Genomic DNA, 22,942 nt, shown 5'->3' with positions numbered 1-22,942 from the left:
TCAGAACTGTAGAGGAAAAGCAGATCTCTAAATTTGGGGGCATTGATTTGACAAAAAAAGTGATGAAAGGAGATCTCTTAGAAGGATTTGGAGAATACAGTTTAGAGGAGAAAAATGTGTGGGCTGAAAAACATAGTCTCATTGTGGAAAGATGAAGAGCAGTTCTGGGGCTAAGCAAAGAGAAAATGAGTGTGGTTTGAGTTTTCTTTGATACTACAATTACAGTATATCAATTAACTTTTACTATGTAGCAATACACTGCACTGGATACAGCTTCTCTAGGTGATTCTTCTACTAGTCTTACCTGGGTCACTCATGCGGCCAGTCTGACTCATTAGGCAGTTTAACCAGCACTGGATAGCCTGAGATGGGCTACAATGCATCTGGCAGCCTAGTTTATCTGTACTGTTTGAACATATCTGGTAGCCTATTTGTCTGGACTGTTTGGTCCAGGGGCACCTCAACTAGAAAAATTCATCTCTACTTCATGCAGCTTATCATTTTCTAGCAAGTTATAATGGCCTTCCTCAGTCTCAGGTCAGTATTCCAAGGCATGAGGTTGAAAGCTGAAAAGCTTCTTGAGGCCAAGACTTGAAAGTCACGTAACATTACTTCTTTTTTTTTTTTTTTTTTTTTTTGAGACGGAGTTTCGCTCTTGTTACCCAGGCTGGAGTGCAATGGCGCGATCTCGGCTCACTGCAACCTCCGCCTCCTGGGTTCAGGCAATTCTCCTGCCTCGGCCTCCTGAGTAGCTGGCATTACAGGCACGTGCCACCATGCCCAGCTAATTTTTTGTATTTTTAGTAGAGACGGGGTTTCACCATGTTGACCAGGATGGTCTCGATCTCTCGACCTCGTGATCCACCCGCCTCGGCCTCCCAAAGTGCTGGGATTACAGGCTTAAGCCACCGCACCCGGCCTTTTTTTAAAATTTAATTTAATTTAAGTTTAATTTTAATTTTAATTTTTTTTAAGATGGGGTTTCACCATGTTGGTCAGGCTGGTCTTGAACTCTGGATCTTAGGTGATCTGCCCACCTTGGCCTCCAAAATGCTTGGATTATAGGTGTGAGCCACCACGCTCAGCCAACATTACTTCTTCTGTATTCGATTGGTCAAAGAAAATTACCAGGCCAACACAGACTAAAGGAGTGGGGCAGGCAGGGGGGAAATTCTGCCTCCTAATGGGAGGAGTGACAAAGTCACAGTGCAAAAGAGCAAGGGGCAGCCGGGCGCGGTGGCTCACGCCTGTAATCCCAGCACTTTGGGAGGCCGAGGCAGGTGGATCACGAGGTCAAGAGATCGAGACCATCCTGGTCAACACGGTGAAACCCTGCCTCTACTAAAAATACAAAAATTAGCTGGGCATGGTGGCGCTCACCTGTAGTCCCAGCTACTAGGGAGGCTGAGGCAGGAGAATTGCTTGAACCCAGGAGGCGGAGGTTGCGGTGAGCCGAGATTGCGCCATTGCACTCCAGCCTGAGTAACAAGAGCGAAACTCCATCTCAAAAAAAAAAAAAAAAAAAAAGCAAAGGGCACAGGGATAGAAAGAATTGTGGCCATTTCTGGAAACAATCTATTACCGCAGGACCTGACTAGAAGTGACCCCTTTTGTGTTATAAAAGTATATTTAGAAGTTGATTATTTGCTATACAAAACATGTTTCTGACAGAAATAATGGGAAAACTCTAATATACACCTACACAGTATTCTACAATTTTTAAAGTCATTCATAAATATCTCATTTGATAATTCATTGAACAAATTTCTTTTGGGTGCCTATTATGTATCAAGCACTATGATATGCTCTGGGGATTCAAGATTGATATGATCCTTGCTTTCAAAGAGATTTATTTCCCTATGGAGGGGAAATAAATATTCAACAAGTAAAAATAGTAAATCAAATAATAACAATAACTTGAGATCAATGTTATGACAGGGCAATACAGAGAATAATTATTAGTTGAACTTATATTCTGTGCTAACAGAGTCAGATGATCTTTATAATAACTCAGGCCAAGCATGGTGGCTCACACCTGTAATCCCAGCACTTCAGGAGGCCAACATGTTGAATCACTTGAGGTTAGGAGTTCAAGACCAGTCTGGCCAACATGGTAAAACTCCATCTCTACTAAAAATATAAGAATTAGCCCAGCATGGTGGTGGGCAGCTATAATCCCAGCTACTCAGGAGGCTCAGGCAGGAGAGTTGCTTGAACACAGGAGGTGGAGGCTGCAGTGAGCTGAGATTGTGCCATTGCACTCCAGCCTGGGAGACAGAGCGAGACTCCATCTCAAACAACAACAACAAAAAACCCTCTGCATTATATTACATAATAATTCTGTCTCTGTCTGGAGAGACAAGCTATTAGTTGTTATTCTCATCTTTAAGTGAGGAAATTAAGGCTCATAAGGTTATCCAAGCAATTTATCCAAGGTTACTCAAGTTCTAAGTGGCAAAATTTGAAATAAAAAAACAGACCTATTTTCCAAACTCTGCTTCTTCCAATGTATTCCTGTGCTTCCCTACACACCAATATCTGAAAACAGAAAAAACACCAATAAATTAAAACCAACCAACTAAGCCTTATGTGATGGTACATATTTTGTAGAGATTCTTTTGAAGAGACTTCAGTGTTTACAGTTTCAGAGATTGACCGTATAATATATAGCACACCTAATCTAGAATATCATCTATAATGTTAAGGAATTTTGCTTACTTCCTAACTTTCTCTAGACCTGGAATCTAGACTGTTATCATTTGGGTTCACTGGCTTGAGAAAAAGCCATTTAAAAAATAATACAAGAAGAGGTTCTTTAACATGACTACTTAAAGACAGCAAAAAGGATTTTAGATGAGCATGACTAAACTGAATTTCCACTATAGAATGAACTATAGTATGGTCAGTTTACTAAGCAATGGACTTAATCAGAAATATATACACCTTGCTTGGCTTCAAATTCTTTTTAGAATAAGAAAGAATATAAATTATAAATACATATATGAACATGTATAAGTGTATATCAACATACATATATATAAATACACCAAAAAAATTTCAAATAATTATCAATGTGGTTTTAGTACTGTTTTATTCCTTCTCACTAGGAAACTGGTAAAACTTTTAGGCTAACATGGCTTAAGGAAAAGTTTATCTGTATTCTTTCTTCTTTCATTATCCTGTTACTCCATTTGTGACGTTATGTGGTCTCCATCCCATGCTGGTCTGTGTTAGAAAGCCTTACATATCAAACAGCTGAAAGTCTCTCAGTCTGTCTGTTATGCTCCAAATCCAGACAGTAGTCTTCAACGAATTTATTTCTATTGCTCAAATAGTCTGTTTTTAATTTGCTGCTGTATAGATCCATGCAAAGCTAGAACTTCAGTAAGTTGCTGACCTCTAACATTTTCTTTGCAAACTTTTGTTGTAAGTTACTAATAAATAGAGAATGGCCTCTGTCTTACTCTCAGTACTGTTCTCTGTTCCAAATTCTCTTTTTTTTTTTTTTTTGATATGCTGCTCAGCAGTGGTGAGAGAGATAATATAGACTAGAATTTTCTAATTATATGTTTTGAATGACTTAAAGCTGTGAAGCATGATATTGATCCTTTCTGGCCTGGGGCACGCAAGCTGGGAGCCCCTGGCCTGGTTGCCTCCAGCTGCTAGCAGCATTTACCAGAGTTTCCTGGAAGGTGGCCAAGAGGAGCAGAGTCTCTACAGGTAGAGTGGATGATGAAAAACATTTAATAATTCCACAGGCCTCTTATCCAAGGTGAACAGCAGTATGCTTAGCAGCTGGTTCCTGAAGTAGGTGTCCATATAATGGAATACTTACCTCTTTGGCTGGGCTTAGCACATTGCTGACAACGTGGAGCTCCTGGATGGTGCAGCTCTGGTGGCTCTGAAACTCTGATTTCATAGACATCAGATACTTTTTGTTAGCAGCTGAAGCACCCTTTTTGTGGCATCCAAAGTAGTTTTGGTCTGACTGTTCCAACCATGCATGTTTTACAAATTGAAGTTTCATGATTTTTTTAAAGTACTTTCTAGAGAAAAGTTCAATTGAATTAAAAATTCCACCTGCCTTATCACACCAAATTTCATCATTTTGATTGCCAATGAAAAAGAATGAGCTGTTGGACTCAGTATAATTCCAACCTTATATATTTTTAAATAATTTACAAAAAAAAAAGATTTTTAGAACTTTTTATCACCTATTTGTGCTACATTCTCATAATGATGACTGTATTAGTTTCCTACAGCTGCTGTAACAAATCACCACAAACTGAGTGACTTATACAACATATAGTATATTCATTCTCTTCTCAATCTGAACTGGGTTTCTCTGGGTGAAAATCAGTGTCAGTGGGGCTGCACTACCTTTGCAGGCTCTAGGGAAGAATCCATTTCCTTGCCTTTTCCAGCTTCTGGTGGCTGTCTTCATTCTTTGGCCCAATGCCTCTCATAACATCATCTTTTCTCCTCCTTCTTCTACTAGCACATTGCTTTCTTTCTCTGTCTTTAAACCTCTCTCTGCCTACATTTTACAAAGACATTCTAGATTTGTATCAATAAATTTGTTACCTTTATGGCCCACTCAGATAATCCAAAATAATCTCTCCATCTGAAAATTCTTAACCACATTTGCAAAATCACTGGTACCACATAGGGTAACACTCACAGGTTCCAGTGGTTAGGACCTGGATATCTTTGGCAGCCATTATTTAGTCTACCACAGTGACTATCAAGAATTTGAAGAGATTATCACCTGGAAGTCTTGATCAAAAACTATGTGTAACTATTCAAGCTTAAAACTTGTCGAAAAAGTTATGTTCATGTAGGCAAGTTCAAATTTCTCATTTAGATATTTGAAAAGCTTTTATTTCAGTTTTATATAAATTCTATATTTAATATTTCAACTATTACTTCACATTCATTTTAATTTTCATTATTTTATATACATTTTAACACTATTAATTCTTCACCAAGAACAAATAGATGTTCATAAATTCCCTCTAGGCACCCCAAGATACCATACAAATATTTTCATTTTCTCTCTGTATGATGAGGAAAAGGTTGGGAAATTTAGCTCTACAAGGTTTAGGAAACTGATACAATGAAGAGAAGAAGGGCTGGGGGTGTAAGTGAGCTCAGTCCATACCTATCCTAACAGAAAGTCAAAAACATAATGCCTAAAATCCAGAAACCAAATAAATAACAATTCTATAGCATTAAAAATTTGGAGGTAATTATGAGAAGAAAAATGGTTGCCTCTGAGGTGCCACATTGAAGTAAAGTAGGGGAGTATTGCTATTCATTACTGGCATTTTGGTACTATCTGGATTTTTTTTTTTTAAGCTGTACATCCTTACTGAAAAAAAAAATTGCAGTGGGATTTAAAATGGCACCAGAGAACAGGCGCAGTGGCTCATGCTTATAATCCCAGCACTTTGGGAGGCAGAGGTGGGCAGATCACCTGAGGTCAGGATGTTGAGACCAGCCTGGCCAACATGGTGAAATCCTGTCTCTATGGAAAAAAATACAGAAAATTAGCCAGGTGAGGTGGCAGGACCCAGCTACTTGGGAGGCTGAGGCAGGGTAACTGCTTGAACCTGGGAGGTGGAGGTAGCAGTAAGCTGAGGCTGCATCACCTCACTCTAACCTGGATGACTCCAACTCAAAATAAGTAAATAAAATAAATAAATAAATAAATAAATAAATAAACTTTTAAAAATAAAATAAAATTGCACCAGAACTTAACATTAATATTCCATAATTTTTCCTGGAGTTTTTTCTCTAAGTAGGACAGTCCTCCTCTTTTTAATTTTAGAGAGAAAAAATTACTTTTTATTGTCTAATCACATTATCCATTCAATGACATAGAATTATTCAATTATTTAACCTTCACCCAAAGTGCAGTCTTAAGAATCTTCTCTTTATTTATTTATTTATTTGTTTTCAAGACAAAGTCTCACTCTTGTACCCCAGGCTGGAGTGCAGTGGCACGATGCCAGTTCACTGCAACCTCTGCCTCCCGGGTTCAAGTGATTATTGTGCCTCAGTCTCTGGTGTAGCTAGGATTACAGATGCCCGCCACCACACTTGACTAATTTTTGTATTTTAGTACAGAGACGAGGTTTCACCATGTTAGCCAGGCTGGTCTCAAACTCCTGACCTTAGGTGATCCACCTACCTTTTGGGCTCCCAAAGTGCTGGGATTACAGGCGTGAGTCACTGTGCCCAGCTGAGAATCTTCTCTTTAATATTTAGTTAGGGTGGTGGGTGTGAAATGCTTAAAATACATTCCCTGAAACTAAGTTAGGAAACAGAAGTTCTTTATCCTTTCCTTCCCAGTGGTGGCACTGGCAGGAAATTTAATAAACTAGACCAGAGGAAGAGATGTTTGGAAAACCATCAAAAGTCGTTTGATGGAATGCACAACAGGGAATCTTTAATATAGTTGAAAGAGGGAGAAAAAATAGAATTAAACTGAATGCTTTTCTCCTTCACAGCTATTCTCTATGAAGATTTCAAAGTTAATAATAAGTAACCTCATCATCTATACATATATTACTACAGTAAATCAAAGTAATATTTATTCTATCTATGAGTTTGGTAAAAGATGGTTTCTTATTAGTTTTTTTAATCTTTTCAAATTATAATCGCATAACAATCTATACTTGTTAAAAACCCTGAGAGAATATAGGGTGCTTCTTTATGTTTATTCCTGGGCCTATTCAATAAAGAGAATGGCTCTACCGCCCCTATAATCAAAGGGGCAGGCACAATTTGGAGATAGAGTTTCCCACATGACAGCAATATAACAACTTCATGGGTATCACCATTTCTCACCAACACTCTCGTCTGGGGAACATGCAGAACAGATTAAACAGAAAACGAAATAGTAAGGACCTGCCTCCTTCAACTTTCAAAAGAGAATCTAGAGGGGAATTATTGTAAACATGAACAAGATAATGCATATTGTGATTAAACTGCATTCTTGGGATCCTAATGACTTTTAAACCCACTTAGAAGATTGGCTTATGAACCATTAATTATTCATAATGTGAACTAACTTCATTTTTTAAAGCATCTCAGTTATTTGAAATAATTACTACTGTTCTGACGTAAAAGTTATATGACCCTCAATATAACTTAAAATCCATACTGTGAACAAAAGAAAGGATATGTTATAATTTAAATTCACAACTTGTTTCAGCAAACTTCCTGATTCATTAACAACATGGTGTTGGCAACAGGAAAGAATGATGTCTTTCTCTTCCTCAAGTATTTGGAAACCCCATTCATTTTTAGACAACTCATTCATTTACAGTCCATCTCATAGATATAATTTGATATCTTTTTCCAGTTAACCCTGTTTGGCTACCTTTTTACTCAAGTGAAATGCCCTATTGTTAGATGTAGTCAGTAACTGGCAACTGCTGACTGAGTAACAGTAGCCCCTTTTTCCTCTCTCATGTGGGTGGCTTAGGATTTAGATGGGTACAGATGGGAGCCAATATTGAGTATGGGCAACAGTCCATTGGATAATTGTTGCCTGAACTCTTGGCTAAACACTTTGGGCATGACACAGAAATTTTTATGTCTATGACATGTTTGCTCAAACTGCATTGCTTTATTTTCTTGAATGTAGAGGATAGGGTAGGATAGGCAAGAAAAAATTAAAGACCACACACATCGATGATCTGTATACTTATTTTATACTTTAACAATTCCAAAATCACTCCTTATTAGATAATACTCATGGGTAGTTAGCGACTTACTGTAAAGTCATCAGGGCACTGGCTGCTATTATTCTTATACTTTGGCCCAGATTCACCTCCAAGGTGGAAATAACTAAACTTAAAAAACTTTATCTCTAAATATAAACAATCTATCTTTTTTATGGCTCTCTAAGAGTAGAGAGTAAGACTGGGCCTGTGGCTTATGCCTGTAATCCAGCACTTCGGGAGGCTGAGGTGGGTAGATCACCTGAGGTCAGGAGTTCGAGACCAGCCTGGCCAACATGGTGAAACCCTGTCTCTACTACAAATACAAAAATTAGCTGGGCATGGTGGTGGACACCTGTAATCCCAACTACTAGACTGAGGCAGAAGAATCACCTAAACTCAGGAGGCAGAGGTTGCAATGAGCCAAGATCGTGCCACTGTACTCCAGCCTGGGTGACAGAGAAAAACTCCATCTCAAAAAAAAAAAAAAAAAAAAAAAGTAGAGAGTAGAATACAACACTGTGAATTAAAACGATTTAGTGGCACTAAACTAGTCATTCAATATATACTTATGGAATGTTCGTTATGTACTAGACACTGTGCCAAGCACTAAATCTAAAAAGACACCAAAAAAGACGCTTAGAAATAAGGCAGCAGACATGGTTTCCTTGTTACTGATAGAAAGTTCCTGTCCAAAGCAAAGGAAAACGATATGGTGAGGTTATATAACCTAGGATATGGGACTGGGTAAACTAAACTGAGTTTCCTTAAGTTTCTATGGGAAAGTAGAAAGAAGGAAGAAATTATAGGCAGAATTTATATCATCCTTGGATGGTCGCGTATGGCACCAGACAAAAACTGGCTTCCAGCCTTCTTTTTGATTCACAGTCCATTTCACTCCATCTCCTTAACCCTGCACACACTCTTATGGGCCTCCATCTTCACTGTTTGGAACCCCTCACCCCAAGTTTCTGCAATGATACAATCTATAAATCTATCAATGTTACAGATTTCTAACGCTACGGATATCAATATCATGCACCTTGAAGGGATATTCCAGAGTAGTATCTTATGAAAAATAGGGTTAAAGATACAAACACTTGCCCAGAGAAAGCAATTTTTCAGCGACTGAAATATATAAAGAGAAACAGGTAACTGCTTTCTAAGCATGCCTTTCTCCATGGCCATCAAGAACTCCACCTCTTTCCTATCTCCACATGATTTGTCAAGTGAGGTTGTTTATAGTGGCTCTGAGAGAGTGGGGAAGCTCTTTTACAAAGTGTTTGTGGGTTCAAAATTTAAATTTATACAGATGTATAAAGAAATTTCATTTTATAAGTTACCAACCATTTGGAAATATTTGGAAATTTGGCCTCTAGAGTGCCTCTAGAACTAGTGACTGAGTAGCTACAGATGTAACCACTGAAGACGGGTAGTTACTTTTTAGAGAGTTCTTGAGGCAGCAAATGTATGACCACCTTTGGTACTATATCTCAATATTTAATTACTCATAAATCAAGATGCCATTCTTAGGTATTAATAAATGCTCTTGCTGCAGTTAAAACCCATTTGCTCTTTAATCTTCTGTGAAGGCAGAAAATACAGTAACTGATCATCCTTTCTTATAATAAACCTGTATAGTTAAAAACTCTTCATTGTCTTTTAACTTTATCTTTTGCAGGGTAAAAGATAAAGCTATAAAAGATGAAGTCGGGCCTATATGGCCCAAATCTTTTGGTGTTATTTTATTTTGCTACTAACGCTCATTGGTAAGGACTGCTTATTCAGTGCTAGAACAACTTCTGTACTGTACACAAAGGATGTAGAGATTTTGTAAATATCTTAAATCTCCAAATGCTGTTATTAAACTATAGACATCTGAATTTTAGACACATCTTTGGTTTTGTTTGGGGGGAAATTCGTTTTATGGCCAAGAGGTTTCCGAGTGTAATATTTTTGGATTTCCTGTAAGAAATACAGTACCAATGGTTGTCATTCTCTAGTATAACAAATTTTCACTAGCCTTTTCTGTGTTGTTTGTTCTAATAACATTTCCATATGAAAATGTGGAACTAAAAAATTACAGTTCCTTTGTTTAGAGAATGAGTCATTAAAAAATTCTCACTTTACCTTGGTTGATTAGTGTTGCCCAAAGCCTCAAACTCTTCTGTAATTACTGTACTTGTTTACTGGAGGCACATAAGAGAAGATGCTGGCAATTCTTTGGTTCTGGTGCAGGCTATTTAGAGTCTTAAAGTGGAAATGTAAAGTCTGAAACGCACTCGCCGCCAGGCACACTGAGTCTTAGGTACAGGTGGGGTTGGCGATACCAGGTGTGATGTGACAGGCCGTGGGCTGGCCCTGTAATAGTCTGAAGGCTAGTGTCAGGTTCCGTGTAACATCCTCTTCCCATGAGGACTTCAAGAATCTACCAAAGAAAAGCATCTCTTGAGGAGTAACAAGCCAGTTTCACGTAGATCAGAAAAGTAAACGCCTGTCACAGCAGAAATCTCTACAGGATTAGGAACTGGGGCAAGGGGGATGGTGGTGGTCCCGGTGAGGTAGCCTTCACTTGTCACTTTCTTCAACAGGCCACCGCCTACCCTCCTCACCCTCCCCCAACCGCACGTGAGGAGGAGCGCTAGCGTCCTCTGAGAAGCTTCTAGGTTCCCTCAGGACAGCCGCGGTGGGGAGCTCCGCCATCCGCAGAGCTTTCTTCAGTCCGTAGTCAGCGGGAACATTTTTACTGACTGGAAAAATAACCAGTTGTGCTCAGGTGCTCTCCCTTACTGGGACATACTGGTGAGGCTTCCGTGGTCCGGCGCCCACCGTAGGAACTACTCCCACGCGCGAGATTCCCGCGTACTGCTCAGGACCCACCTCCGACGGACTCCCACTTGCCGCAACGTTCCGCCCCTTGCCACCTCCGCACGTCTCATTGGCCAGACCGTGCGTTCGCCTCGGCTCCTGACTGGCTGCTGTGCCTGTCGGTCGGTGCGGCAGGGACATTTCCGCATGAGGGAGCCGCTCCGAATGGAGGGGGAGGGGAGGTGTTTAGGAGAAAGTGGGGGCTTTGGGTGTCGGGAGCCGGCTGACGGGTGGACAGAGGGGGTTAGCAGCTGCTAGCGAGGGGCTCAAGGCGTGCATGTGTGAGAGAAGGGGGAGAGCAAGAGAAGGGCGCCTCAGAGGTGACTTTTTCTCAGCCTGCGAGCCTTCTTCCCGGGGCGCCATAAACGCCCCCAATTTCCCAGCTGCTAAAGGAAGAGGAAGGTGGGTCTCGCTGGCTGCTTGAGGAGGGGCGGGGTTGGGCTTCCGGCGACCCCCCGAATGGGTGTGTTTCCCTCTCTCGCGGGCCAGCTGTGTGGTCCCGGAGACTGAATTTGGGATTCTGAGCAGCGCAGGGCAGGCGCGGCGAGAATATGTGTGGGAAGCGTCGGGGCCCTCCCTTGGGACCCCCGGGCCGGTGCACGGGTCTACCCCTCGCTGGTGACCCCTTAGTGTCCGCTGCGGGGGAGGGGCAACATAGCCTTTGCCCCTTCCCGAGAAGAAGCTGCGGCCGGGTTTCGCTGCTCGCGGCGGGAAGGCGGGGAGCTGAGGCCCCGACCGGTCAGCCAGCTGGAGCTTGGAATTGGTAGCGCCTCCTAGTCCCATAATATTTATGGCTAGTGAAAATGGTTGCACTGCCCCCGCTTGCCGGCCTCGCCGGCCTCCCCAACCCCTGCTTGAGTGGGAGCTGCTGTTGACCGGGGTTTTCCTGGGAAGCGGCTGGGGGCTGGACGGCGGCGCCTGGGAGGGGGCAGCTAGGGGTGCGGCCTCCCAATGCCTCCTGCAGTCCAGCCTCGGAGGGCGTGGGGACTGGGGGGCGGTGAAGTAGCCGCTGTAGGTCCGCCTCTTTCATTGATGAAATTTAAGTTCGTGTGCTTTTTACCTTTTCCGGAGTCTCCAGCTGGCTCTCATTTTGGGTCAGGAGCGCTTGTCGCCACGAGTTTCTAAGCCGACTCAGTCTCACCAAGTTTCCGTCTTTTGGAATTGGGGAAAGTTCTTCTAGGTGTTTTTATTTTCTTTCTTTTTTCTTTTCTTTTTTTTAAATTTATTTTATTTTTTGAGCCACTTTTAATCGCTTTGAAAAAATACTCCCTTAAGTAAATATAGGAGGAGAAAATACGTCGGTTGTAAAGCGACCTGCCTGCCCTATAGCGTGACTCCTCTAGAAATTTTTTTTAAAGCCGGAGTATTTTACTAAATCCCTAAAATGTCCAGATTTGTACAAGGTAAGAAATGCTGCTGCTTGTATCCCCCGAGTTGCTTTAGCCGAATTTGGGTACTGGCAGTGGAGGTGGGTCGGTGGTTTGGAAGTGGAAATACTCATTTGAGATAACATTTGCGAAACCCTTTTCGTTGAATTGTCATCTGAGCTGTCTTGAGCTGCTGGGTTGGCGTTCCACACACATATAATTTATGAACTTTACCCTGCTGGGTTTAGTTTTGCCTCCCTGAAATCAGGTTAGTAGTACTGTCGCTCTCCTGGATAGTGGCTGTTAAGTGATAAAACAGGATTTTGGCTGCTGATTAATCCTTGTTCTTTTTTCCTGGTCTGTGCCAAGGTACCTTGTGTGTGCACGCGGACAGGAAGGGCTGGGGAAGCGGGAGGACTGGGAAAGGCAGGTGGGTTTTGCCGGGACTGTTGGGGAAGCTTTAGTGTTCTCAGTTTATGCTTCCTTTGTGTGTACGTGGTTTGCGTCTCAGATTCACTTATTGCGAAACCGGGAGTAGCCCGAAGAAGCTGGAGGTCATTTCAGCTGGAGAAATGACTTTGCTGCATTGCTGTGTTTATTTTTTTCCTTTTTTGAACTATGAAAAGATGATTAAGGTTACTTTAAAATTTGAAAACTGCCCTCTGAATTCCACATGTGTGTTAAAAAAGGGTTAGGGAATGCCTCAGCAGAGCCTAGCAGTAACCGCGTATGTATGAATGCATGTGTGTACGGCTGCCTTAAACCTCTGACATCAGTTTGTAGCATGAGACTTGCCTTCTGGTATGCAAGTAAACTCTTGTAGACTCCAGTGTGTGAAAGCTTCAGCCATCTTGAACACACAACTAGTAAAGTTCACACTTAATGTGCTTTCTAATAAATGTAGGTGTACTTTTGGAAAAAAAAAAAAAGTTGTGTCAGTAATGGTCATCATTTGACCCTGGGAATAAAGATGCCCTACTGAGTTCTACATTACTTTATTAACTCTTCTTTACATTTTGTGTAGTAGATTAAAGGAAGAGAATTAAATTGCCTGTGTTATTATCAAAACCTATGCTTGCCTTTAGTACTAAGCTCAGAAATGCCACTTGTTATTAGACTTCCAAATTCATGTTATACCTTATATGTGGTTAGAGATACTCCTTATGTTCTGATTGAGTAAATGTCTTATTCAGGAATAGAAAGGCAGAACTGTTAGAAACGTACTGGTTTTGTAATAACAATATTCAATTACCATGAAGATGATATTTTGCAAGAATGTGCTAGGTAAAAGTGGACAAGTCACTTCTCTTTAAAAGTTAGAAATATTGTTAGTTAAACCCAGGGTGTTCCATGTATTTATGCTTTAGAGTAGCTTGCAGAATTGGCAAACATTGACTGATTTCAAAGCTTTTGCTGTAAGGCTAACTGTCCTCAGGAGATTCAAAATCAAGTGGTAAGAATTGCTATGTATGTTTGTCATTTCTTTATTAGCCACTTTTTTTTAAAGCCCTTTATATTTTGGAATACTAGATTTACAGAAAAGTTGGACATTTGTCAAAACTAATAAATTAACATAAGTACATTACTGTTAACCAAAGACTTTGGTCAGATTACCGTTCCCATGATTCAATCCAAGATACCAGATTGCATTTAGTTGCCAAACACTTTTTTTCTTTCTTTTTGTTTCTTTTTTCTTTTCTTTCTTTTTTTTTCTTTTAGGAGTCAAGGCCATACTGTGTTGTCCACTCTGGAGTACACTGGGTATTTACAGTAGCAGTCATAGTGAACTACAGCCTCAAACCCCTGGGCTCAAGCTATCCTCCTGACTCAGTCTCCTGAGTAGCTGGGACTATAGGCATATACCATAGCTTGTAGTTGCCATATATTTTTACTTTAAATGGTAGTTTTCCTTTTAAGATGGGCAGTTTTGCACAAAAAATATGACACCCCCTCAAAATTTTTTTCCATGAATGTTACCCATGTTTATCATTCTTTAAATTTTTGTCTTTGGTTCTGTTTATGTGGTGAATTACGTTTATAGACTTGCGTATGTTGAACCAGCCTTGCATCCCTGGACTGAAGCCTATTTGATCATGGTGGATAAGCTTTTCGATGTGCTGTTACAGTCAGTATGCCAGTATTTTATTGAAGATTTTTGCATCTATGTTCATCATGGATATTGGCCTGAAGTTTTCTTTTCTTGCTGAGTCTCTGCCGGGTTTTTGTATCAGGATGATGTTGGTCTCATAAAATGACTTGGGAAGGATTCCCTCTTTTTGGATTGTTTGGAATAGTTTCAGAAGGAATGGTACCAGCTCCTCTTTGTATGTCTGGTAGAATTCGGCTGTGTATCATTGTTTAAATTTTTTACAGTGTGAGCCCGCTATATGTTTTGTTTTGTTTTGTTTTGTTTTGTTTTGTTTTGTTTTTTGAGACAGAGTTTCACTCTTGTTACCCAGGCTGGAGTGCAATGGCACGATCTCGGCTCACTGCAACCTCCACCTCCTGGGTTCAAGCAATTCTCCTGCTTCAGCCTCCCGAGTAGCTGGGACTACAGGCGTGCGCCACCATGCCCAGCTAATTTTTGTATTTTTAGTAGAGACGGGGTTTCACCCTGTTGACCAGAATGGTCTCAATCTCTTGACCTCGTGATCCACCCGCCTCGGCCTCCCAAAGTGCTGGGATTACAGGTGTGAGCCACCGGAGCCCGCTATATGTTTAACTCTGCTGCTTTTAATTATAAATGATAAACCTAGTTGACAAATGACACAGCTGTCTCTGTAGAAGAGCTTTCAAATATAAGGGTTGGAATTTTTGATTTTGATTTTTTTTTTTAAGCAAATCAAAATCTTTGATCTTTGCTGCAGAAAATACTGATATTTCCAATCACTAGTACTTAGTAGTTTATGCTCCTTCATAGGGGAAAGAGTGAACAGGTGTTAGGTTTCTACCTTTTTTTTCATAAGTTGTCTCATTAAGCTTTATAAGAGTCCTGAGATGTTGACTTTTAACATGCCCTTACAGGTGAGGAAAATTAAGTTTCTTGTCCAACATTCACAGCTAGTATGAAGCACTGAATTTTTTTATTTTTATTTTTATTTTTTTTAGGCAGGATCTCACTTTGTTGCCCAGGCTGGAGTGCAGTGGTGCAATCACAGCTCACTGTAGCCTTGATCACCTGGGCTTAAGTGCTTTTCCCACCTCAGCCCCCTGAGTAGGTGGGACTACAGGCACACACCACCGTGCCTGGCTACTTTTTAAATTTTTTTTGAAGAGACAAGCTCTCCCTATGTTTCTCAGGCTGGTCTCAAACTCCTGGCCTTAAGCAATCCTCTATCCTCAGCCTCCCAAAGTGCTGGGATTACAGGTACGAGCTACTAGTATCCAGCACTGAAATTCTTATATATGTATGTCTAAAACCCTTGTTTTTTCCGACATCTTTTGTTTTGTCTAACATTAACAACTGTGGAAGTGGCCTGTTTCTCCAGCTAGACTGTCAGTTCCCATTGGGCAAAGATAATATAGCCTTGGGAGAAATACAATGTTCTGTAAGTGGTGGATACTCTAAGTGAATTTGTCATGGATGACAAATAAGAAGCCCACAGCTTAGCACTTTCCATATACTATTTAGTAGGTTATCCTATATTTTTGGTTGTAGTTTTTATAATACCTCATATTACATAAATGTTGAGAAAGATGAAAGGCTACAGACTTAGATTTGAATACTGTTACTAGCAGGTGATCTTAGAGAACTTTCGAACCTCAGTTTCTTCTTACATAAAAATTGGGTAGTAATGCTTATGCCTCAGAGTTATTGGAAGGCTGAAATGAGATAACTATGTGGATATGCTAGGCACATATTAGGTGGCCAGTAAATTTTACTTTTCTTCCTTGAAATGACGGTGGTCTTTCAGATAGCGTTGCCACCAGAAATATAACCACATGTCATCAACAGAAATAAACAGAAGCAAGGCAAGTATGACAGTTCTTTGTTTTCCTATTCCAGGTTTCATGTTCAGGCCTAGGTGTTACTATGTTTAAAAAAAAAATGTGCAGGGGTGGGAGGTGGGGCAGGGTAAAGTTTGGACAATGTGGAATGAATACAAGTTGGTGACAGTTTTGAGTGCAGTCAGCAAAATTTTTTTTCAGCTTTTGGTATGTATAATGTACTGTATTAGGATTTCTGGCATATCCCTTATGGTAGGCACTGAAGTTCGGCAGATCTGGGCATTACACCTGTGTGTTATGTACACCTGTTCTTGAATGTCATAGAACAGGAGGTTGCTATACTTTGCTTGAATCTCTTCCTCCAAATGTAGGCATTGTGATGGAGATAGAGCTGGGTATCTCCATCCTCAAGCATGTTGACCATAAACTATTAGGTGGAAATGTTCAAGTAATAGTCAAGAGATTTCTTAGTATATATTTCTTAGCCAAAAAAGGTTTTGCTTTCTTTGGTCACTTCTCCAAGTCTCTGTTCCTCAGGCACTTAAGATTCCTCCTCTTAGGAAGACCTTTCTTTACTGGATTTACAGCATAATTCCTAGCTAGTATATTCAGCCCTTGGGTCACCTTCTGTCTGTGATATTTCTTCTGCTTCTGGTTTTCCCTGCCCCAGGGGTTGTTCCAGGGCCCCCATTATTCTAAATGAATGTGAGTACCATCTCTTCCCTAGCTGAGTGAGAAAGGGGGCTCCCTGTCATAGTTGAAGGTACCAGGGGTAGGGGTTATCAGCAGCTGTGGGTTTTTGCCAGGTTTGTCAGTGGGTACCATTTAGAATTTTGCTTTTAAAAAGTTCTGAGAATTATGGGGTAATCACTCTAAATGTTTTGAAACTTAATAAATAATGAAGAGACTAATGTTGTCTAGCCAGCTAAGGCCATAATGGTTGCTTATGCTGTAATATTAGAGGCACTGTTTTAAAAGAATGGTTTTAAATATGCCGTTATCTAAATAAAGTATATAAAAATGGCCCTAATGTTCTTAAAATGAAGTATATACTTAAATTTTAGGGATGTAAGTACCTCTGTGTCACTTAAAAAATGCTTGAAGCCTATCAGCTTTCCCATTTGTTAAAATTCTTTTTTGTAACTTTTTTGGTGACTCCTATTTGGTAGATGGCAGCTAGCCAGGGAAGATTACTGAGCTAATTATAACTGGAGGGGTCTCGGAGGAATACAGAGACGAGAAGCATTCTGGGGCCTGGTTCTTCTCAAATCCTAAAACCAAATTTAGCTTGTTGCTGATCACTTAGATGATGAGGAATCTTTTAGCACGGGGATAGTGGCATGGATTTGTGTGAGGACTGGAGGCATGAAAACAACAACTAGGACACACCCCTAATGTTTTAAAGATCGGATTAAGATTTATTACGTTACTTGAAGAAAAGGCTTTAGTTAAATTCAGACACAGTTATAAATGTAAAACAATTCTAAAGAAATTTAAAATGAAGGGTTGAGCTGATGAAAAGTGTTGACTGTTTTCCAGCATGGACCTTGTAATCTCTGTGGTTAAATTGTCCTTGTTGTTACTAACCAGCCCTTCTTCTAATAAGATGGATGATTTTCATTTGTGAAATCTACTGAGGAAAAAAAATGATAAGGTACATTAGAGAAATAAGAAATATTAACTGGTACACTTTTTGGGAGTGCCATTTCAGTATTCTGAATAAACTGAAAAATAACCTTAAAAAGAAATTACTTTAAGGTGTTATTTTAGTCTGTAGATATTTTCTTGTAATATCGCTTCACGGAGACTATTCCCTTTGTGTGTAAGTATTATTTTTCCCTTCATAGATGAATTGTAGCAAGTTTAATTAAAGGGATACTTAAGATTGTGTGAGGAGCATCAGTTGGCCTATGTATTATTTTTCCCTTCATAGATGAATTGTAGCAAGTTTAATTAAAGGGATACTTAAGATCGTGTGAGGAGCATCAGTTGGCCTAATAATGAAAGTGTTTTAAATAAAAGAACAAGATACTGTAGTTTTCCAGTTCCCACCAAGCTTTTTGCAGAAGTATAGACATTATGAGTTCCCAGAAAGCTAGATGTATTCATTACTGAAAAGTTAACATAAACAGATACTTGAAAGTCAAACTGGATTATCTGTGAAAATGAAGAAGAGTGTGTTTACTTTCTATAATGCCGTTCATCCTGATATCCAGCATTATACTGTTGGAGAAAATTCCAGCAATATAGAATATTCTGGAAGTTTTTTGAGGGCTTGGGTTTTAATGGATGAGAAAATATTCCCTTACTACCTTTTTGGTTGGCTAGGATCTCTTTAGAAGACAGTTTTCCTAAAGACTGATGCCTTTCTGATATAGCCTACAATTTCTTTTCTAAATATCGTATTTTAAACATGGAGTAATAGTGTTTGAATTGTGGCCATCTTGGTCTTTGTAATTGAATGGATTGTCCCAGGCACAATGACTATTAATTGAAACCATAATTCTTAGATATTTAAAATTCTACTGCCAGGGATGTATCTTTCTATTAATAACTTAATACATTCTTTGAAAATTTGCTTTGTGAAGCTATCAAAGAAAATTAAACTTTATGTGTTTTTTGATTGGGTATCTTATGTGTGAGAAAAGAGGTAATACTCCATTTGAAAGCTGTTTCCCAGTTTTCTCGATTGGTGATGCAGGCATCTCCTTTAATTTGTTGCACAGTAATTATCTAGGACTCAAATTCTGCCTCTGCCAACAGTTCCATTGTTTATTTTTCTCAGTCATTGCCAAATGAAATCGTTTGTGCCCCCAATCCATTTTGACTATTAAGGATTGTTTTTGAAAAACATGGAGAAATTGGCTATGTTGTCTTAATGTATGTAACTCATAAAACGTTTCGTTTTGCTAAACATTTCTAGATACTTGTTAGTTTTTTCTATGTAAATCAAGAGAATTCTGTTTTTTTGTAATTTCACTTGTGTCCTTAAAAAAAAAGTCACTAATCTTCGTGGAGCAGAAATTAGTTGTATTTTTGCTTAGTCTCCTTTTTACTTGCTGGTCAACAAAAAAATACTGTTTCAGGGGACCCTCTCTTTTACAATAGCTCCTCTTGCTCCTTGGCTGCGATGACAATGTGATTGGAGTTTGCATTTTCTTCTAGTTACTGCTCTGGCAGAAGCTGATGTGATATTTCATTTGTGTTATATGCCTGCCTAGAATTTTAAAACTTCCAAAGAGAACAGTAAAAGAACAACATAGTTATATCCACTGTTTTGGGTTCATTTGTGCCAACGGTAAAATGCTTAGCCTTGGTAATAAAATATTTGTGATTGGAGTTTGTATTTTCTTCTAGTTGCTGCTCTGGCAGAGGCTGATGTGATATTTCATTTGTGTTCTATGGCTGCCTAGAATTTTAAAACTTCCAAAGAGTACAGTAAAAGAACAACATACTTACATCCACTGTTTTGGGTTCATTTGTGCCAACGGTAAAATGCTTAGCCTTGGTAATAAAATATTTATGGAATGCATAAAAGAGTTCTTTGATTTTTTTTTTCATTGCTTAGAAAACAGTGTATAAGGAAGGGTTGAAGAGCATGAAATCCAGTAAGAAAGTATTATTCTAATTTGTAGTTTTAACTTCATATAATAGACATAGTTGAGCTGCTGATTTTCATTCGGACTTGAAATGTACTGTAACTGAGAAAGAAGAGACCTTCCTCCCGAAGAAGGAGATACAGGGCACCAGGCAACAGGGTTTGAGTTCCAGCTTGGCGTTGCCACTGTGTCCTTAGGCAAGTCAGCATCCCTGGGCCCCTGTTTCCTTATCTCCAAAATAAGGAATTGGACTCACTGACCTTAAAGCCCTTCTAAGCATAAACGTTTATCTAAGTCATATCAAGTTACAGGGCAGGACTACCGGATCATTTTTTGGTTCTTCACTATGATTTATGTTATGCCTCTTGTGATGACTTTCTTGTCATCCATTAAACATAAAATGAAGTATTATTTAACAGATCTCTTCTGAATGTTCTGTTTTCCGTAAGTAGTGTTTTCTTTTTCCTTTGAGATTTTAAGAACTACTGTATTGTATAAGAGTAGGGTTAATCTTAATTGTTAATGAAAAGTCTGGTTTATATATAAACTGTAGCAGCTTTTTTTTAAAAAGTAAAGTAATGCCTGATTAGCAAAAAAATAAGCGAGTTGCTCTGCATATTTGTTGCTGTAACAGTTCTTGAAGTCCTGATAGCCTTTTATTTTTGTTATCGAAAAGCATTTATTAAGCAGTCATATGAATGTAAAGCTGAGTCATCTAAAATATATATCTCAGTGTAATCATATTATAGTTGGCAGTCTGAAATAATAACTTTAGTACAAAAAGATGATATAAAATCATGTAAGATACAATTTAATTGAATTTACTTTTCTTAATATATCATTGAATGACATGGATATTTTTTCTATATTTTTCTCTAAATTAAGCTAAATATAAACCTTTAAATTGCCCAATTTTGTTTAATCTCTAAAGTTTGTGAAAACATTACGTTGGTATTTATACTGGTTAGTAAAATTGAAAAGAAATTTAGTAGTCATTTATCTAGTCTATCTACCTGTTTGAAAAGACTATATCCCTGATACTTGACTAATAAATCAGCATCTTCTTGAGAAGCCTTAGGGACTGGGGCTTTAAGTACTTATGATAGTCTGTACTTATCCTAACTCTTGCCTTTCTGTGACCAGACATCATGACTCTTGTACACTTAAACTTTGGTCTTATTAGGCACTACCTACATTAGACTAGACTTCACCTTCTCTATACCCAGAGCATAGCTGGATCATAATAGGCTTAATTAATCATTCACTTAATAAATTTTATGTATCTACTATATCTCAGGCTTTGTGTTTGGCAGCGGGAATACATCTGTGAACATTACAGACATATACTTTCACAGAGTTTATAGTCTGGTGGATAAGATAAGCATTGAATAATTTTTTTAAAGTATGATGTTATAAAGGAGAGGTACAAGGATCTAGCATATAAGCATGTAATAGGTAACTTAGTTTAGAAAGATTTCTAGGAGGATAATTTCAGGTAATATTTAAACTGAACTCTAAAAAATGAATAGGAGCTATTGTAACTATGATTTTATGGGAACTTAAGTCCTGATCTGCAGTTGAGTTGCATACCATTATTAGTCACCTATACTGTGCAAGGTGCTATGGCAGGTTTTGGGAAAGCAAAGTTACATGACATACTGTGGTTTTTTTTCCCCTCAAGAGAATATGTTCTAGGATTGCAGACAGACATTTAACTAAAGAATTGGGGTTTTGAGGGGTGTTTGATGTAATACAGAGACGGGAATGATTAAAACCCCCATGTGAGTTGTGGTAAAAGAAAGTCCTCTTTGGATGTTCAAGGGCCACTACTTAGAACACTAGGAATACCACCATCAAAATGACAGAAGCCACTCAAGTAAAATAGTTTTGAGTCTTTGGGGATTGAGGGATCAGGGCAGTTTCCCGGAGGTTGGAATGATTCTCATTATTTTGGAACTAACACAGGACTATTCTTATTTTTTTATTTTTTTTTCATTTCTGCCTCCCCTTTTCTAAAAGTTTTGAGTGGTATTTTAAGTGCATGTTTTAGAACAGTCTTACAGTAAGGATGCTTTTAACTTCATGGAGCAGAAAAATATCACTTCATTTGGCTTAAAACGAGGGCCTTTTTATCACATAAATCCTTAAGTAGGATATGCAGGGTTGGTTAATTCAGTACAAAAGCTTATCAGACCTTCCTTCTTCTGTGCTATCTTTGGTATATTTGCCTCATTCTTGGGTATCATGGCAGAAGAAACGTGGGGTAATGGGTGGCCACAAACTCATTATGTGAGTAGAAAAGATACTGTTTTTTCATGTATATCTCTTTTTTCAGTGAGGAACCACCTTTCTCCAAAGTGCTTTGACAAATTATACCCTATGGCTCACTGGCCAGAATAATATTACGTTTTATGCTTAAACCAATCACTAGAAAGGCTTTGGATCAATCTGGGCCTGGTGCCATCTCTGAAACACAGGACATTGGGACAGGGAGTTTGACAGAATAGCACTGGGGTGACAAGAAGGATGAAGAACATGGCTGCTACAAATTTGTTAAGATAAATGGAGTGTAATCTCCCAGAGCTACTGAAAGCCATACTGGCAATATTTGCTGATTAGATATGCATATCCTCCCCACCCCAAACCCACTGAGTCAGAATCTCTCTGGGAGCTTACACAGGAATCTGTGTTTTAACCAGCCTCCAAGTGATCTGTATGTATGTTTAAGTTTTAGAAGCGCTATTCTACATGTCCCAAATGGAGTAGGAAATTGCAGCCTTTAGGCAATCTGCTTTTGTACTTTCATTAGCTTTGGCTATGCAAAAACATGCTTTAGCTTGGCTTTTGAGACATGCTTGTTTAAGGAATTTGTCTTTATTTCAGTAGGCAATGAGAATTTCATCAAACAAGGAAGAGAAGTGATATGATGGGGGTTGCAGCTTAAGGAGATCAATCTATTCTGCTTGGTACCATTAGAGTGATGGGCAGACTGGTTAGAAAGCTGTTGTCATAAGTTGGAGAGTAAAAATGCTAGGGGAACTAAGGTAGCAGTAATGGAAGTGAAAAACAGTGAATGAAATTATGGCAATCATTTAAGAAGTTTTGATAATTGGCTTGTCCAATGTGAGAGGAAAGGTGGGAAGTGCCAACTGTGACTGTGAGGTTTAAACCTTAGTTTCTACGAAAGTGTTAATGCCATGGGGAACAGGGAGGGCAGAACAGTAATTTAGTTTGGATGATGAGTCTTGTTTTGGACATGTTAAGTTTGAGGTACCCAGCTGAGTATCCAGGTGTCCAGAGTCTTTAAGGCAGTAAAGAACGTGATCGTGGAGTTCAGGATAAACATTTAGGATGAGAGGCACATGTTTGAGTGATCAGTAAGGAGACTGGCAAGAGAACTGAGGAGAAAAAATGGTCTGGGGACAGAATT

General features: G+C 39.2%; 2 protein-coding genes across 6 annotated transcripts in view; one reads left to right on the top strand and one right to left on the bottom strand.

Annotated features, from left to right (window-relative positions):
• WDPCP (WD repeat containing planar cell polarity effector) overlaps positions 1–10,667 on the bottom strand; it is a 785,671-nt gene extending 775,004 nt beyond the window's left edge. The window contains exons 1-2 of one of the 2 annotated variants that reach the window (XM_074399199.1): positions 9,861–10,667; positions 2,481–2,538 (exon numbers count right to left, since the gene is read on the bottom strand). The gene's annotated coding sequence lies outside the window, so the exon portion shown is untranslated. The remainder of the gene's footprint in view (positions 1–2,480; positions 2,539–9,860) is intronic. The other variant, XM_074399192.1, reaches the window with a different exon arrangement.
• A 78-nt stretch (positions 10,668–10,745) lies between these two features.
• The window catches only part of UGP2 (UDP-glucose pyrophosphorylase 2), a 55,133-nt gene continuing 42,936 nt past the window's right edge, over positions 10,746–22,942 (top strand). For 2 of the 4 annotated variants that reach the window (XM_074399242.1, XM_003922697.4), the window contains exon 1: positions 10,746–11,000. Coding sequence is in view for 1 of the 4 variants with exons in the window: in XM_010333546.3 (XP_010331848.1) it covers positions 11,983–12,001 (19 nt within the window). In the remaining 3 variants the exon portion in view is untranslated. Of the gene's footprint in view, positions 11,001–11,615; positions 12,002–12,212; positions 12,234–22,942 lie in introns of those variants that run through there. The other 2 variants (XM_010333546.3, XM_010333547.2) reach the window with 2 other exon arrangements.

Source organism: Saimiri boliviensis, chromosome 1, assembly GCF_048565385.1.
Source record: "Saimiri boliviensis isolate mSaiBol1 chromosome 1, mSaiBol1.pri, whole genome shotgun sequence".
NCBI lineage: Eukaryota > Metazoa > Chordata > Mammalia > Primates > Cebidae > Saimiri > Saimiri boliviensis.
This window is presented reverse-complemented; position numbering and strand designations above follow the sequence as displayed.